Source organism: Salmo salar, chromosome ssa17 (assembly GCF_905237065.1).
Source record: "Salmo salar chromosome ssa17, Ssal_v3.1, whole genome shotgun sequence".
NCBI lineage: Eukaryota > Metazoa > Chordata > Actinopteri > Salmoniformes > Salmonidae > Salmo > Salmo salar.
This window is the reverse complement of record NC_059458.1, coordinates 21190219-21209568: the sequence shown is the minus strand read 5'-3', so window position 1 is coordinate 21209568 and position 19350 is coordinate 21190219. Positions and strand designations below refer to the sequence as shown.

General features: G+C 43.2%; 1 protein-coding gene across 4 annotated transcripts; it reads right to left on the bottom strand.

Moving 5' to 3' along the window:
• Positions 1-8022: 8022 nt before the first annotated feature.
• ptbp1 (Polypyrimidine tract-binding protein 1) lies at positions 8023-19180 on the bottom strand. 4 transcript variants are annotated; one of them, XM_045698468.1, is made up of 17 exons: positions 19089-19180; positions 18375-18431; positions 18198-18282; positions 17667-17709; positions 17292-17464; positions 14495-14641; positions 14149-14358; positions 13924-14034; positions 13594-13783; positions 13356-13430; positions 13057-13193; positions 12357-12390; positions 11772-11864; positions 11586-11675; positions 10564-10690; positions 10390-10467; positions 8023-9740 (listed from the first exon to the last, which is right to left on the bottom strand). In XM_045698468.1, the coding sequence occupies exons 1-17, from the start codon at positions 19094-19096 to the stop codon at positions 9608-9610; spliced, it is 1791 nt and encodes a 596-aa protein (XP_045554424.1). In that variant the 5' UTR covers positions 19097-19180; the 3' UTR covers positions 8023-9607.
• Between the last annotated feature and the right edge of the window lie 170 nt (positions 19181-19350).

Below are 19350 nucleotides of genomic sequence, written 5' to 3'. Positions count from 1 at the left end.
TCTCGCGGCACTGAAGCCGCTTAGTTCAGCTGTATTACACTGTATGTATCCACATATACATAACATGGGTTATGTCATAAGCGTCGTAAGGATTGGACCAAGGCGCAGCGGGTAAAGTGCTCATCTTCTTAATTTATTAGAAATAACACTTAAACAAAAGAAACAAACAACGAAACAGTCCCATACGGTGCACAGACTATACAGGAAATAACCACCCACAAAAAACAAGTCAAACAAACCTCAACTAAATATGGCCTCCAATTAGAGTCAACGACAACCAGCTGCCTCTAATTGGAGGTCCTACCAAAAACCAACATAGAAATAGAACACATAGAACCTAAACCAAAAACACACAAAACAAACACCCCCTGACCATACTACAATGACAAATAACCCCTTTTACTGGTCAGGACGTGACAGGTTAGGATAATACTGACAGTGTTAGGTTAGAACATCACTGTCAATCCAGTTACTACATCTTTACAAATCAAGTCGTGTAATCAAGTTATTACTACACCTTTATTGTACAATTAAGGTATTACTACATTTGTACTGTTCCAGAATAATGTAGTTATGATTGTAGTGCATCTGTGCTGCAAGAATGTATATAATCGAAGTATTAAGAGTATTGTAAGAATACTTATCTGTATGAACAGATATATATATACCCCAATCATAACCAATATAACCCAAATACAGCTGTAAAATAATACATCTACCGGCATACTGGGTCTGCTCTGTGTAATAAACCATTCTAACCATCATAACCAAAATAACAGAATAATAAACCAACCATCATAACCTAAATAAATGAATAATAAACTAACCATCATAACCTAAATAAATGAATAATAAACTAACCATCATAATCTAAATAAATGAATAATAAACTCACCATCATAACCATCATACATTAATAATAAACTCACCATCATAACCATCATACATGAATAATAAACTCACCATCATAACCATCATAAATGAATAATAAACTAACCATCATAACCAAAATAAATGAATAATAAACTAACCATCATAACCTAAATAAATGAATAATAAACTAACCATCATAACCTAAATAAATGAATAACAAGCATTTCGCTACATCCACAATATCATCTGCTAAATGTGTATGTGACCAATAAAAATGTGATTTGAATAAACTAACCATCATAACCTGAAATCTCGCGTCTTGTGACGGCCGGCCGCCCAACAACCTGCCCGCTTGACCCTATCCCCTCCTCTCTTCTCCAGACCATTTCCGGAGACCTTCTCCCTTACCTCACCTCGCTCATCAACTCATCCTTGACCGCTGGCTACGTCCCTTCCGTCTTCAAGAGAGCGAGAGTTGCACCCCTTCTGAAAAAACCTACACTCGATCCCTCCGATGTCAACAACTACAGACCAGTATCCCTTCTTTCTTTTCTCTCCAAAACTCTTGAACGTGCCGTCTTTGGCCAGCTCTCTTGCTATCTCTCTCAGAATGACCTTCTTGATCCAAATCAGTCAGGTTTCAAGACTGGTCACTTAACTGAGACTGCTCTTCTCTGTGTAGGTGTTCCTCAAGGTTCCGTTTTAGGACCACTATTGTTTTCACTATATATTTTACCTCTTGGGGATGTCATTCGAAAACATAATGTTAAATTTCACTGCTATGCGGACGACACACAGCTGTACATTTCAATGAAACATGGTGAAGCCCCAAAATTGCCCTCGCTAGAAGCCTGTGTTTCAGACATAAAGAAGTGGATGGCTGCAAACTTTCTACTTTTAAACTCGGACAAAACAGAGATGCTTGTTCTAGGTCCCAAGAAACAAAGAGATCTTCTGTTGAATCTGACAATTAATCTGGATGGTTGTACAGTCGTCTCAAATAAAACTGTGAAAGACCTCGGCGTTACTCTGGACCCTGATCTCTCTTTTGAAGAACATATCAAGACTGTTTCAAGGACAGCTTTTTTCCATCTACGTAACATTGCAAAAATCAGAAACTTTCTGTCCAAAAATGACGCAGAAAAATTAATCCATGCTTTTGTTACTTCTAGGCTGGACTACTGCAATGCTCTACTTTCCGGCTACCCGGATAAAGCACTAAATAAACTTCAGTTAGTGCTAAATACGGCTGCTAGAATCCTGACTAGAACCAAAAAATTTGATCATATTACTCCAGTGCTAGCCTCCCTACACTGGCTTCCTGTTAAGGCAAGGGCTGATTTCAAGGTTTTACTGCTAACCTACAAAGCATTACATGGGCTTGCTCCTACCTATCTTTCCGATTTGGTCCTGCCGTACATACCTACACGTACGCTACGGTCACAAGACGCAGGCCTCCTAATTGTCCCTAGAATTTCTAAGCAAACGGCTGGAGGTAGGGCTTTCTCCTATAGAGCTCCATTTTTATGGAATGGTCTGCCTACCCATGTGAGAGACGCAGACTCAGTCTCAACCTTTAAGTCTTTACTGAAGACTTATCTCTTCAGTAGGTCCTATGATTAAGTATAGTCTGGCCCAGGAGTGTGAAGGTGAATGGAAAGGCTGGAGCAACGAACCACCCTTGCTGTCTCTGCCTTGCCGGTTCCCCTCTCTCCACTGGGATTCTCTGCCTCTAACCCTATTACAGGGGCTGAGTCACTGGCGTACTGGTGTTCTTCCATGCCGTCCATGGGAGGGGTGCGTCACTTGAGTGGGCTGAGTCACTGACGTGGTCTTCCTGTCTGGGTTGGCGCCCCCCCCTTGGGTTGTGTCGTGGCGGAGATCTTTGTGGGCTATACTCGGCCTTGTCTTAGGACAGTAAGTTGGTGGTTGGAGACATCCCTCTAGTGGTGTGGGGGCTGTGCTTTGGCAAAGTGGGTGGGGTTATATCCTGCCTGTTTGGCCCTGTCCGGGGGTTTCATCGGATGGGGCCACAGTGTCTCCTGATCCCTCCTGTCTCAGCCTCCAGTATTTATGCTGCAGTAGTTTATGTGTCGGGGGGCTAGGGTCAGTCTGTTACATCTGGAGTATTTCTCTTGTCTTATCCGGTGTCCTGTGTGAATTTAAATATGCTCTCTCTAATTCTCTCTTTATCTCTTTCTTTCTTTCTCTCGGAGGACCTGAGCCCTAGGACCATGCCTCAGGACTACCTGGCATGATGACTCCTTGCTGTCCCCAGTCCACCTGGCCGTGCTGCTGCTCCAGTTTCAACTGTTCTGCCTGCGGCTATGGAACCCTGACCTGTTCACCGGACGTGCTAGTTGCACCCTCGACAAATACTATGATTATTATTATTTGACCATGCTGGTCATTTATGAACATTTTAACATCTTGACCATGTTCTGTTATAATATCCACCCGGCACAGCCAGAAGAGGACTGACCACCCCTCATAGCCTGGTTCTTCCTAGGTTTTTGGCCTTTCTAGGGAGTTTTTCCTAGGGAGTTTTTCCTAGCCACCGTGCTTCTTTCACATGCATTGCTTGCTGTTTGGGGTTTTAGGCTGGGTTTCTGTACAGCACTTTGAGATATCAGCTGATGTACGAAGGGCTATATAAATACATTTGATTTGATTTGATTTGTGTCACGGAGGCTCTCCGCACTGCTAAAGCTAACTCTCTCTCCTCTGCTCTCATCCTTCTAGACCTATCTGCTGCCTTTCATACTGTGAACCACCAGATCCTCCTCTCCACCCTCTCCGAGTTGGGCATCTCCGGCGCGGCCCACGCTTGGATTGCGTCCTACCTGACAGGTCGCTCCTACCAGGTGGCGTGGCGAGAATCTGTCTCCGCACCACGTGCTCTCACCACTGGTGTCCCCCAGGGCTCTGTTCTAGGCCCTCTCCTATTCTCGCTATACACCAAGTCACTTGGCTCTGTCATATCCTCACATGGCCTCTCCTATCATTGCTATGCAGACGACACACAATTAATCTTCTCCTTTCCCCCTTCTGATAACCAGGTGGCGAATCGCATCTCTCCATGTCTGGCAGACATATCAGTGTGGATGACGGGTCACCATCTCAAGCTGAACCTCGGCAAGACGGAGCTGCTTTTCCTCCCGGGGAAGGACTTCCCGTTCCATGATCTCGCCATCACGGTTGACAACTCCATTGTGTCCTCCTCCCAGAGTGCTAAGAACCTTGGCGTGACCCTGGACAACACCCTGTCGTTCTCCACTAACATCAAGGCGGTGACCCGATCCTGTAGGTTCATGCTCTAGAACATTCGCAGAGTACGACCCTGCCTCACACAGGAAGCGGCGCAGGTCCTAATCCAGGCACTTGTCATCTCCCGTCTGGATTACTGCAACTCGCTGTTGGCTGGGCTCCCTGCCTGTGCCATTAAACCCCTACAACTCATCCAGAACGCCGCAGCCCGTCTGGTGTTCAACCTTCCCAAGTTCTCTCACGTCACCTCGCTCCTCCGCTCTCTCCACTGGCTTCCAGTTGAAGCTCGCATCCGCTACAAGACCATGGTGCTTGCCTACGGAGCCGTGAGGGGAACGGCACCTCCGTACCTTCAGGCTCTGATCAGTCCCTACACCCAAACGAGGGCACTGCGCTCATCCACCGCTGGCCTGCTGGCCCCCCTACCTCCGAGGAAGCACAGTTCCCGCTCAGCCCAGTCAAAACTGTTCGCTGCTCTGGCACCCCTATGGTGAAACAAGCTCCCTCACGACGCCAGGAGAGCGGAGTCAATCACCACCTTCCGGAGACACCTGAAACCCCACCTCTTTAAGGAATACCTGGGATAGGATAAAGTACTCCTTCTAATCCCCCCCCCCCCCCCTTAAAGATTTAGATGCACTATTGTAAAGTGGTTGTTCCACTGGATATCATAAGGTGAATGCACCAATTTGTAAATGACTAAATGACTTAAATGTAAATGTAATAAACTAACCATTCTAACCATCATAACCTAAATAAATGAATAAACTAACCATCATAACCTAAATAAATGAATAATAAACTAACCATTCTAACCATCATAACCTAAATAAATGAATAATAAACTAACCATTCTAACCATCATAACCTAAATAAATGAATAATAAACTAACCATCATAACCTAAATAAATGAATAATAAACTAACCATCATAACCTAAATAAATGAATAATAAACTAACCATCATAACCTAAATAAATTAATAATAAACTAACCATCATAACCTAAATAAATTAATAATAAACTAACCATTCTAACCATCATAACCTAAATTAATTAATAATAAACTAACCATTCTAACGATCATAACCTAAATAAATATAAACTAACCATCATAACCTAAATAAATTAATAATAAACTAACCATTCTAACACAAACAGCCGAGACCAAGCTGCATGTTGTCTGACTGTATTATTCATAAGGTGGCTGCCCGGAGCACGCATGTTTAAACACACACCTCTCGTCCCTCCTCTACCCCTCCCTCCTAGTCTTCTGTCTCGCTCCTCCATCTCTCTGCCCGTCTGGAGCGTGCATGTTTAAACACACATGCAGGAGGATGAAGTAGCTTGTAGATGCGCTACCCAACCCAATACATGAGCAGAACAGGGTTGAGCAACCCTGGAGCTGTGTGAGCTTAAGTGCCTTGCTCAAGGGCACAAAGGCAGTATGTAGGACATGGGATAGAGACCACTGCCAGCAGCCCTCCGGCTGTCTGCTCACTCCCTGCAGATATTCCCCATGAGCCCTGGGATCTGAATTGGCAACCCTCCGGTTACTGGCCCGCTTCATATCCAGGATAATGACAGATGAGTTTTTTTTTTACAAGGGCAGTTCTAAAATATATATATATAGTACCAGTCAAAAGTTTGGACGCACCTACTCATTCCAGGGTTTTTCTTTATTTGTACTATTTTCTACATTGTAGAATAATAGTGGAGACATCAAAACTATGAAATAACACATGGAATCATGTAGTAAACAAAAAAGTGTTAAACAAATCAAAATATATTTTACATTTGAGATTCTTCAAAGTAGCCACCCTTTGCCTTGATTGACAGCTTTGCACACTCTTGGCATTCTCTCAACCAGCTTCATGAGGTATGCCTTGTTAAAAGTTCATTTGTGGAATTTCTTTCCTTCTTAATGCATTTGAGGCAATCACTTGTGTTGTGACAAGGTCGGGGTGGTATACAGAAGATAGCCCTATTTGTTAAACGACCAAGTCCATTTTATGGCAAGAACAGCTCAAATAAGCAAAGAGAAACGACAGTCCATCATTACTTTAAGACATGGTCAGTCAATCCGGAAAATGTCAAGAACTTTGAAAGTTTCTTCAAGTGCAGTCGCAAAAACCATCAAGCGCTATGATGAAACTGGCTCTCATGAGGACCACCATAGGAAAGGAAAACCCAGAGTTAACTCTGCTGCAGAGGATAAGTTCATTAGAGTTACCAGCCTCAGAAATTGCAGCCCAAATAAATGCTTCACAAAGTTCAAGTAACAGACACATCTCAACATCAACTGTTCAGAGGAGACTGCATGAATCAGGCCTTCATGGTCGAATTTCAAAGAAACCCCTACTAAAGGACACCAATAAGAAGAAGAGACTTGTTTGGGCCAAGAAACACGAGCAATGGACATTAGACCGGTGGAAATCTGTGCTTTGGTCCGATGAGTCCAAATTTGAGATTTTTGGTTCCAACCGCCGTGTTTTTGTCAGATGCAGAGTAGGTGAACAGATTATCTCTGCATGTGTGGTTCCCACCGTGAAGCATGGAGGAGGAGGTGTGATGATGCTTTGCTGGTGACACTGTCTGTGATTTATTAAGTATTCAAGGCACACTTAACCAGCATGGCTACCACAGCATTCTACAGCAATACGCCATCCCATCTGGGTTGCACTTAGTGAGACTATCATTTGTTTTTCAATAGAACAATGACCCAACACACCTCCAAGCTGTGTAAGGGCTATTTGACCAAGGAGAGTGATGGAGTGCTGCATAAGATGACCTGGCCTCCACTATCACCCAACCTCAACCCAATTGAGATGGTTTGGGATGAGTTGGAGCGCAGAGTGAAGGAAAAGCAGCCAACAAGTGCTCATCATATGTGGGAACTCCTTCAAGACTGTTGGAAAAACATTCCAGGTGAAGCTGGTTGGGAGAATGCAAAGCTGTCATCAAGGCAAAGGGTGGCTACTTTGAAGAATCTCAATATATATATATATATAAAGAATCTCACTTTTTTGGTTACTATATGATTCCATATGTGTCATTTAATAGTTGTGATGTCTTCACTACTATTCTACAATGTAAATAAAAATAAAAACCCTTGAATGAGTAGGTGTGTCCAAACTTTTGACTGGTACTGTATATTGAAGAAAATCCAACAGTGTGTGGGCAGGAAATTACTACTATTTCATCACCACCACCAGACCCCTACGGTTGTAAGGGGGACTTGAGGTCTGAACAGAACGCACCGTCACCAAAGCAATGTCCTCGAAGTAAAATGACAAGAAAATGACACAAAGGTGATGTCACAGAGATAATCACCAGGGCCGTTTTTCTAAAGTTAACTATCTGGATTACGGATAGGCTTAAATGCATAGAAATAGAATGAATAGAACAGTAGTTCAAGTCAATGATTCGCCTGTTCTATTCAATTTATTTCTATGCATTTAATCCTATCTAATTGGCGAAAAAGTCGCCTCTGTTGCAGTGGGGACAGAGTCAGGGAGATAATCACCTGGTAAAGTCATCTTCGTACCAGTGGGGACAGCCAGAGAAATAATCACAAGATAGTCACTTCTGTGTCAGTGGGGACAAAGTCAGAGCGAGAGATGGCTCCACATTGTATCCAGGAAAATATGGCACTGTGATGTATACTGTATCCCTACACTTGGCTCTGGCTCCACCAAGTGGCCATACAGGGATTGACCAGTGAGAGGGTCATTCCCAAGCCTATCAGAAGGCAAAGAAGCTTGCTTAAACCTCTCAAATCTATTCAGATCTGCAAGTGTGCCTATAGGGAGTAGGGGCCGGGGGTAGTGCCTTGAGACTAGGGGGCCATTTGGAAATCAGGAAACATCAAAAACACAAGGCTGTGTTCCATTAAGTTTAATTTCTTTGTGATACAAAACTCATCTTTACAGCCCTCCAGAGAAAGCTGGCATTACCTTTATATCAAAATATACATGTTGGAATCAACGTTTGTTAACTATATATCAAAATATACATGTTGGAATGAAATGGAATCTGTGGTACAATCCAAATCACTGTGGTACAAAAACACTAAATATAGACAGACAAAAACCCTCCCCCTGCTTCATGATATCACATCCTGCTGACCCCTGACCCCAATAAAACCCATAATGGAAAATAAAAGCGACAACCGTTACCAGGAGCAGAATACAGAACTACCTCACAGCTATCCACTGTGATATCATCAACTAGGTCAACATACAGTATATATTCATGCTTAAAGTACTCTACCAACATAGAGGAATTTAACAGAAATGGGACACGAAACCAAATATCACAAATTCAAGGTATAACTCACTCAAAATTACTATTTTTAGCTCTAGTGGCCGACTGATTAGGTATAAAATGAAAACAAAATCAAATCCCTAGAGGCGGTCTTTCAATTTGGACCATAGAATCAAACCAATGGGAGAAAAGAGAGTTTAGAACGTTGTCTTTTAGTAGAAGGGGTGGTAGGTACTTTGGTCCTCAATAACATCAACCATCAATAGCTACATGAAACCGTTTATGCTACAGAAGAATCTATAGCAAAAGCCATATATAGACAGTCAGTACCAGAACAAAGGTAATAAATACGTTTGTGTTGTAGGCACTAAATATCTAAGGCTGTGTGAAATAAAATTAGAGTATTTCATGTGTGTATCTGTAAAATATTAGGGGTGAAGTAGGCACTAAAGACTAAACGCTGCATGATTTTAAGTAGCACCTCTGGAGCAAGAATTAAGACTTGAGGCACAGTGACCGGTAGATATCAAACAGTACACCGTATAGAAAATGATAGAGTATAGAACTACCAATGTTACAAAAATACAAATGGAATGCATAGTGTACATCTAGAAATCAAAAGGGAAGACCACAGCCATATATTTCAAATCAAATTATTGATGTTCAAAGAAAAAGCTTTTTTGAGAGTCTAATCATATAAAATCAATGTAATAGCATGGAAAGGCTAGCCGGCTGGTCTGGTTAAGGCACTAGACTGTTGCGGAAAGGCATTTTGTTAGATCAATATGACTAGTGGTGAAAATCCCAAGGACAGACAGTAGAAACAGAAAACATTAATCAATGGATTTCTCTTTTTTTAAGTATATGAAATGGAAAAAAATAAAACATTGTAATCTAGAAACAGAAAGACTAGATGTGCATTCTGCAGAGTGTAGAAACAGAAATACTAGATGTGCATCTTGGAGAGTTCTGTGAGTTTCCTTCCATAGAAGTCAAACTACTAAAATAAAATATGAACCGATTATATCCATAGTAAATGTAAATAGTTGTGTAAAAATGATAAAACTTAAAAAAGTATAAAGGAATGATTAAGTGTGTCGTGTGGAATAAGACTTGACATACAAACGACGTGGAAGGCATTCTGATAAACAGGTTTGGTCTATACTCTGTAGTTACAGCTGTGTGTGTGTGAGTGATTGTGTTAGATGGTAGATTTGGAGAAAGACACTCTGAGGTGGTGGTTGTCTCCCAGGTCATGGTTGTGGAACTCGATGAGACTCTCAACAGCTTCCTCCACTGAGCTCATCTGGATCAGAGCCATCTTACGGTCCTTCCTATACACACCAGGAAAGAGGATTCCCCATTACATCAGGTAGTGATGCCATAAAGTCAAAAACATCATCAGGTAGCGATGTGATAAAGACCATTCCACCATTGGGTAGTGAAATCATAAAGATCTTTACATTGTCGGGTAGTGATGCCACAAAGACTATTACATCATTAGGTAAAGATGCCATAAAGACAAGCACATCAATTACCTCAACTAACCTGTACCCCCGCACACTGACTCAGTACCGGTGCCTCCTGTATATAACCTCGTTATTGTGTTACTTTTTATTTTAGTCTACTTCGTAAATATATTCTTAACTCTTCTTGAACTGCACTGTTGGGTTAAGGGCTTGTAAGTAAGCATTTCATGGTAAAGTCTACATTTAAATTTTAGTCATTTAGCAGACGCTCTTATCCAGAGCGACTTACAGTAGTGAATGCATACATTTTTTTTCTGTGCTGGCCCCCCGTGGGAATCGAACCCACAACCCTGGCGTTGCAAACACCATGCGTTGCAAACACCATGCTCTACCAACTGAGCTACAGGGAAGGCCCAGGTCTACACTTGTTGTATTCGGCGCATGTGACAAATAAAGTTTGATTTGATCATTAGGTAGTGATGTCATAAAAGTGTAGTTGGATGTTGAGACTTACTGGAAGAACTTGAAGGCCGTGACTGAAGCTCCTGAACTGCTGAACAGTGCCTTCAGATCCTCCTCTCCTACTGCAGGACTAGAGAGAGAAAGAGAAAGCATTAGCAGAGAAAGCAATAGGACACTTTCAAACATAAAGAGGATGTTGTGTGTGTGTGTGTGTGTGTATACGTACGGTATGTTGGAGAGGTGCAGTGTGCCAGAGGGAGGGTAGATGTTGTTGTAGTTTTTGGAGCCAGGCTTCTTAAAACGGTGGAGAGGAGAAGTGGCATAGTCCTTAGTCAACCCCTGGTCCTCATGGCCTTGAATAGGATAGAGTAGAACATGTCATGACACAACAGTAGTGGATGTTAGACGGCCCATACCTTCTCTCTGGGCAGCTGTGTGTTTAGACATGGTAGTGTGTGTACATACCTTCTCTCTGGGCAGCTGTGTGTTTAGACATGGTAGTGTGTGTACATACCATCTCTCTGGGCAGCTGTGTGTTTAGACATGGTAGTGTGTGTACATACCATCTCTCTGGGCAGCTGTGTGTTTAGACATGGTAGTGTGTGTACATACCTTCTCTCTGGGCAGCTGTGTGTTTAGACATGGTAGTGTGTGTACATACCTTCTCTCTGGGCAGCTGTGTGTTTAGACATGGTAGTGTGTGTACATACCTTCTCTCTGGGCAGCTGTGTGTTTAGACATGGTAGTGTGTGTACATACCTTCTCTCTGGGCAGCTGTGTGTTTAGACATGGTAGTGTGTGTACATACCTTCTCTCTGGGCAGCTGTGTGTTTAGACATGGTAGTGTGTGTACATACCTTCTCTCTGGGCAGCTGAGGTGTGTTTAGACATGGTAGTGTGTGTACATACCATCTCTCTGGGCAGCTGTGTGTTTAGACATGGTAGTGTGTGTACATACCATCTCTCTGGGCAGCTGTGTGTTTAGACATGGTAGTGTGTGTACATACCATCTCTCTGGGCAGCTGTGTGTTTAGACATGGTAGTGTGTGTACATACCATCTCTCTGGGCAGCTGTGTGTTTAGACATGGTAGTGTGTGTACATACCTTCTCTGGGCAGCTGTGTGTTTAGACATGGTAGTGTGTGTACATACCTTCTCTCTGGGCAGCTGTGTGTTTAGACATGGTAGTGTGTGTACATACCTTCTCTGGGCAGCTGTGTGTTTAGACATGGTAGTGTGTGTACATACCTTCTCTGGGCAGCTGCACGGTGGTGTGTTTAGACATGGAGACACGTAGAGACCGGCCATGGAGACGCACCCCGTTCAGGTGGCTCATCGCTGAAGAGAAGACAAGACCGTCATACACCAGAACACACACACGTGCTACTAACTACTTCAACAACACACAGACGCACGGTCCCATACACACAGTACCTAGCTGAGCCTGTGTGCCATCAGCCATCTGGACCAGAGCGTTGTCCTTCTTATTGAACAGAATCTTAACTCTCATCACGTCGCCATACACACCTGGAGAACACACACAGGTTAAAACACAGCACACACTGCAAACCAGATGCATTTTTCATGAAGAGACTTAGTTGTAATGTCAGTGTTGTAATGTGATGGTCTTGATCAACAGCAGACAGACTAGACTACTGTAATGCCCAGACAACAGGTTCTATACCACCACACTACTCAGTTTCTGGCCATTGAAATGACTGATTCATGTAAAGGAGAGCTTGGATTTCTGATTCACAGACAGACAGACCACAACATGAAAACCAGCCCAGGTAACAGATAGATTCAGTACCAGTTGGTAATTAAATAAATATATTAAGTGAAACAGATTAAAGAATGATAAAATAATAAAAAGTATATATTTAGGTCAATATAAGGGTAAATGAAGACTGAATGAGGTAGGTACAGTCAAAGGTACAGTGATGATATAATATTATTGGTAACAGTAGGTAAATGTAAAAACCTAAAGTCATAAAGGGAAACGAAAGGCTGATAACATACCAAAGAGAATAAAGAGGCAGTTTGGTGTAACGCTCTTTATAAACAGCAGGGGGAGGTAGAGGAACCAGGGAGGGGGAGAGAGAAAGAGGGAGGGGACAGGGGTAAAGTGGAGGAGGAGAGTGGAGTCAGGGATGGAGGGATGGAGTCCAGCAGTCAGCAGCCAAGAGGTCCACGGGAGGATCACATGGAGGAGAAAGAGAGGGAGACAAAGAGAGAGAGATAGAGGGAAGAGGGAGAATGATGAGAAGAAAGAGTTGGCATAGGAGTGAGTTTTTATAAAGGGCAAAGAGCAGGATGAGATGGGGAAGGAGAGAGAATAAAAGAAAGGAGGTAAAGAAGAAAAAAACAAGGTCAGTAAACACAGAATAGTGTCTAAATTAAAACACTGTGACTATGGCAACACTAGGAGGAGAAAAGAGAGATTAACAATGCAACAGTACAGGTCAGATAATACAGTACAATAACATGGGGGGTGTCTCTATATAAGGATTATTGTGTCTCCAGCAACTCAAGAATAGACAAAAAGGAAGCCATGAAATGGAAGATAACAGAAAACTGTTAGTTCTAAACCGTGGAGACACACCCATTTAAAGGGCTCAGAGGAAAGGTTTACTATGGTGTGCTTGTACAATAGAGAAAGGATGTATACTGGTATGCTTGTGGGTGAGAGAAAGAGTGTGTGGGTAGTAACAGTCCTGACCTCTGGGTTGAGGTTGCTGACCAATAGGACGCCAGCTTGTCCTCCGCCACCGCCGAGGGCTTGCAGGCCGAGACGAGTAGCGGCCATGCCCCCTGGACCCATACCGAATGACGCCAAGGCACCGGGCATAGACAGACCTAGACACACACAAAGAAACACACACGTTATCTCAAGCACCGGGGCCAAGCTGTGCAGCTGGAGTACACCGACCGATGATTTGACAATGTAGTAATAGCTATGTAATAAACGGAGGCTACAGGTAGAGTGAACCAGCTGACTGTGTTAACGTGAGGATGTACCTGCAGCCTGCTGTAGAGTGAAGGCCTGGGGGAATCCGTGTCCATAAGGAGACGCTGAGATCAGACCTGGAGACCCTGGAGAGAGATAGAAGGTGGGAGAGAAACAGAGAGGGAAAAACACATGAGTCTAATTTCAGTGTCAGTATGACAGTCTCTAGAAGAGCACCCTGGTAGCTACGTGCTATCTCCTGGTACAAAAAAAACTTTGAGAAACACCGGTCTAACGTGTGTGTGTTACCGAAGGCGGCAGCAGCCATCGCGTGCTGGTCCATTCCAGGCTGAGGGTTGTGTTGCTCTCCAGTAGAAAGGTCAGGTCTGGTGTAGTCACGGCTCTTATCGTTGTTAAACTTCACGTTGAGGCTGGTCAGCTTGGAGAAACTCACCCTCAGAGTACAGCAGCCGTTATAGATGTTCTGACCGTCTAGAGACTGCAGAGACACAGAGGGATTAGGGGTGTGTGGAAGTTCAGGCAAGTCCATTTACAGCATCTATTATTGATGTTCTGACCATCTGGAGATGGCAGAGAGAGAGATGGAGAAATCATAGGTTTATTGGGGGGCGTGTGTACCATTTTGGTGTGCTGTGCCGTCATGGGGTCAGCATATTGGACCAGAGCCTGGAACTGGTTGTTCTTAGTGAAGGTGATGATCTTCAGAACAGACCCATACTTGGAGAAGATCTACAGGGAAGAACACACACAGGTTACATCCCTGCTGCAGGCATTTTGACAACAAGCAAAAGAAAACCATTTGAACACACTCATGACTAAGAAACACTGGTGGAGTGTGCGTACCTGGTGCAGGACTTCCAGTGTGACGGGGTAGAAGAGGTTTTCTACTATGACTCTAAGGACAGGGCTCTGGGTGGCCATGCCTCTGGCTCCCATCTCTCCCCCTCCAACTGACATGGTAGCGCCCATCCCACCCCCCATACCGGACATGGTAGAGCCCAACATGGTGCCACCCTGGACAGCATTCACCGCCTGCAGTGCTGCCTGGACTCTCTGGGGCCGGGCACACACACACAAACATACACTGTTATTACATTGTACTGTGGGCACTATGCTGTAACCGGTTTACAAATGTGCTACAGACATACAAGTTAGTGAGTCTCGTATTAGTATGGGTCAATGGCATTACCACTTGGTTAGGTGAGTTGTCGGTCTTGAGTTCCTTGTGGTTGCTGTACTGCATGAATACAGGCTGCTGTCTGATGAGGGGGGTGACCGTAGCGTAGTAGTTCACCATGGTCTGTGCCTGGTCCACAGTGTTCATCTCCAGGAACGCCTACACACACACACACAAGATCAGCCAGGGAAGGTGTGTGTGTGGACACCATGTATGTGTTCCTGAGTGTGAACCCCTTTAGGGTAGAGGATCTGTGTGTGTGAACACCTTTAGAGTAGAGGATCTGTAGTGTGTGAACACCTTTAGGATAGTGGATCTGGTGTAGAGGTCGACCGATAAAAAAATAAAATAAAAAAATAAACAATTATTTAAAAAAATATTTTTTTTTTGTATATAAAATAACAAAAGGGCCGATTCCAAGTTTTCAGTACAATCGGTAATCGGCCTTTTTGGATGCCGATTATGGCTGATTACATTGCAATCCACGAGGAAACTGCGTGGCAAGCTGACCACCTGTTACACAAGTGCAGCATCAAAAGGACCTTGTTGCAGCAATGAGCCATGGTATGTTTCTAGCTTGCATTAAACTTATCTTATAAAAAAAAAAACAATCTTCACATAATCACTAGTTAACTACACATGGTTGATGATATTACTAGGTTAACTAGCTTGTCCTGCGTTGCATATAATCAATGTGGTGCCTGTTAATTTATCATCGAATCACAGCCTACTTCAACTTTTCCAAACAGGTGATATAATTATGACATAACATCGAAGGTTGTGCAATGTAAACAGCTATATTTAGACTTAGGGTTGCCACCCATTCGATAAAATACAGAACGGTTCCGTACTTCACTAAAAGAATAAACGTTTTGTTTTCGAAATGATAGTTTATGGCTTGACCATATTAAATGACCAAAGGCTCGTATTTCTGTGTTTATTATAATTAAGTCTATGATTTGATATTTGATAGAGCAGTTTGAGCGGTGGGAGGCAGCAGCAGGCTCGTAAGCATTCATTCAAACAGCACTTTACGGTGTTTTGCCAGCAACTCTTAGCAATGCTTGAGGCACAGCGCTGTTTAGGACATCAAGCCTATCAACTCCCGAGATGAGGCTGGCAATACTATAGTGCCTATAAGAACATCCAATAGTCAAAGGTATAGGAAATACAAATGGTATAGAGAGAAATAGTCCACGCGTCATATTTCCAATAATAACTACAACCTAAAACTTCTTAACTGGGAATATTGAACCACCAGCTTTCATATGTTCTCATGTTCTGAGCAAGGAACTTAAATATTAGCTTTTAGCACATATTGCACTTTTCCTTTCTTCTCCAATACTGTTTTTGCATTATTTAAACCAAATTGAACATGTTTGATTGAGACTAAATAGATTTTATTGATGTATTACATTAAGTTAAAATAAAAAAAGTGTTCATTCAGTATTGTTGTAATTGTCATTATTACAAATAAATAAATAAAAAAATTGACCGATTAATCGGTACCGGCGGTTTTTGGTCCTCCAATAATCGGTATTGAAAAATCATAATCGGTCGACCTCTAATCTGTAGCGTGTAAACCCCTTTAGGGTAGAGGATCTGTAGCGTGTGTGTGTGAACCCCTTTAGGGTAGAGGATCTGTAGCGTGTGTGTGTGTGAACCCCTTTAGGGTAGAGGATCTGTAGCGTGTGTGTGTGTGAACCCCTTTAGGGTAGAGGATCTGTAGCGTGTGTGTGTGTGAACCCCTTTAGGGTAGAGGATCTGTAGCGTGTGTGTGTGAACCCCTTTAGGGTAGAGGATCTGTAGCGTGTGTATGGACCCCTTTAGGGTAGAGGATCTGTAGCGTGTGTATGGACCCCTTTAGGGTAGAGGATCTGTAGCGTGTGTGAACCCCTTTAGGGTAGAGGATCTGTAGCGTGTGTGTGGACCCCTTTAGGGTAGAGGATCTGTAGCGTGTGTGTGTGAACACCTTTAGGGTAGAGGATCTGTAGTGTGTGTGTGTGTGTGTGTGCACCTTTAGGGTAGAGGATCTGTAGTGTGTGTGTGAACACCTTTAGGGTAAAGGATCTGTAGTGTGTGTGTGTGCACCTTTAGGGTAGAGGATCTGTAGTGTGTGTGTGTGTGTGTGAACACCTTTAGGGTAGAGGATCTGTAGTGTGTGTGTGTGTGTGAACACCTTTAGGGTAGAGGATCTGTAGTGTGTGTGTGTGTGTGTGCACCTTTAGGGTAGAGGATCTGTAGTGTGTGTGTGAACACCTTTAGGGTAGAGGATCTGTAGTGTGTGTGTGTGTGTGAACACCTTTAGGGTAGAGGATCTGTAGTGTGTGTGTGTGTGAACACCTTTAGGGTAGAGGATCTGTAGTGTGTGTGTGTGTGTGAACACCTTTAGGGTAGAGGATCTGTAGTGTGTGTGTGTGTGTGCACCTTTAGGGTAGAGGATCTGTAGTGTGTGTGTGAACACCTTTAGGGTAAAGGATCTGTAGTGTGTGTGTGTGTGTGTGCACCTTTAGGGTAAAGGATCTGTAGTGTGTGTGTGAACACCTTTAGGGTAAAGGATCTGTAGTGTGTGTGTGAACACCTTTAGGGTAAAGGATCTGTAGTGTGTGTGTGAACACCTTTAGGGTAAAGGATCTGTAGTGTGTGTGTGAACACCTTTAGGGTAAAGGATCTGTAGTGTGTGTGTGTGTGTGCACCTTTAGGGTAAAGGATCTGTAGTGTGTGTGTGAACACCTTTAGGGTAAAGGATCTGTAGTGTGTGTGTGTGTGAACACCTTTAGGGTAAAGGATCTGTAGTGTGTGCGCATACCTGGTTCTTTCCCTTCATCATCAGAAGGTTGGTGACCTTCCCAAAGGGCATTCCCATGCTGATGACCTCAGAATCCTGGATGTCCCCGGGCAGCTGGCGCAGGTGGATGACACGCGATGGAGCACTGGGGCTCCGCATCTCACCTTTGAACTTCTTACTGTCATTACCGTTGGCTACAAACACAGACACCTTTTTAATTTAACTTCCTACTCTTAGCACCATTAACTACTAGAGAACAGCACAGAACATTCTGATTACCAGACATTAACATCAGCTACTAGAGAACAACATAGAACATTCTGATTACCAGACACATTACCATTAACTACTAGTGAACAACATAGAACATTCTGATTAACCATCAGCTACACACACCTGGGGTCATGATGTAGGAGGAGAAGAGTTCATCAGATCCCCTCTGGAAGAGAAAGGAACATTCACAATGATCATAACCACATACACCATGGAGACAGAGACAGGCCTAGCTGGGTTGTATTGACTAAGCACCAACCGAAGAAAACCCTGAACAAGCCCAATAACAAACTTGTTTCCATTTTCTGTTGCAAAACGTCTTGCTACATGCACCAACAAATACGACCCGGGTAAATGTATTAACAGAGTAATGGCTGGAGAGGAATAGTCTGTCAGACAGATGGTCTTGCTCAGCCAGACTACAGTTAATGAAGCTGCTCTGTGTAAGTCAGTCAATGGTGCTCATGTCTGGAGTGGCCCAGCAGCCTCACCCCATCGCTCTACAATACTGCTACTGTTCCAGCCAGAGACACAAAGACACTCATGCTAACAGCACTCAGAGACACAGCCACAGAGGAGAGACTTTAACCAACGTTTTAGCACAGAAGACAGAGAGAAAAAACAAGGAATTAAATTGTGAATGAAGACACCTACCTTGGTACCCACTGAGACACTGGGGAGAGAGAGAAAAGGAGGGTTACTCATTTGAGTTACTCCAAAGAGGGCAGGATGCATTTTCCTAAAAGATCAACCAATCAGTAAATCACTCAATCAACATTTTACATTACATTTTTGATTGATTGTAAATGTAAAATCTATCAGGAGACTTACTCTATGTCTGTGACGTAGCCAGGTCCCATAGGATACAGATCAGCATCTAACTTGTGTCTGTTGAAACAAAGGGGGGAAAAAAGAGAGGAGAGAAGGAAATGGAGGAGGAAAGAGGAAGTTTAGTTACTAACTTTATGGAAGTTCATAGCTAGCTAGAAACGGCATTGACTCAAGAAAAGTTGCTTTAGTTCACCTCGTTGAATTGAAATGTCCCCTGAGCAGCTAATAGCCATAGAATTGGAAGAATTTACCCTAATCCTGAACACACAACATTCGCCTTCCACAAACACGAGCGCACATATGGAATGCGGAAACTAGCTAACGTTACAAAGACACGTTGATTCAAGATGGGCGTTTTTTTAAACTAAATTTGCCAATACTTTAAAGGTAGTTACTTTCGTCTACATGAAAAAAAAACTGCAACTAGCGTTTTTTTCTGTTATTTGCAATATAATAAGTTAAAAAAAACAACCCTTATTAAAAGTCTTAACTTCAACTAGTTCGCACCCCTTCCGGACACGCTCGCGCGCACACAATGCTAACTAGCTAGCCTTGTTGAAAGTCTCAAGCGTCATCTCGTCTCAAACTAAACGCTAAACTACTACTAAACATATTGCATAACATAGCTATATATCAAAAAATTTATAAATAGTTGATCTACGGTTAGATTATTTACGTTTCTTTTCGACATAAAACGACATATTTTTCACTCACCCTTCCATCGTTCGATATAATCCACAGGTCTCTGGAGCGGCGGCAGATTTCCTTGATTTTCATACAAAATGGCTGAATACACCGAGGCGTTCGTTGATTGGTCCAGGTACTTGGAAGAACCCGAAATGGGCGGGCACTTACACCTAGCATCGCGATTTGATTGGTTCGTAAAATATGGGGGGTATAACATTCTCTTAAAGTTCTCGGCCGAAACTTGACCATAATCACTGTGAAACCATACCCTTGCTTTGCATTTGTTTAC

Bases quoted from the DNA above. Each gene is read 5' to 3' on its own strand.
- ptbp1 (XM_045698468.1), bottom strand. The intron at 18,283-18,374 runs GTAAGTCTCCTG...TTGATCTTTTAG, and splicing joins GGCTACGTCACAGACATAGA to GAAAATGCATCCTGCCCTCT. The intron at 17,465-17,666 runs GTGTGTGTAGCT...CTGTGTTTGTAG, and splicing joins CTCCTACATCATGACCCCAG to CCAACGGTAATGACAGTAAG.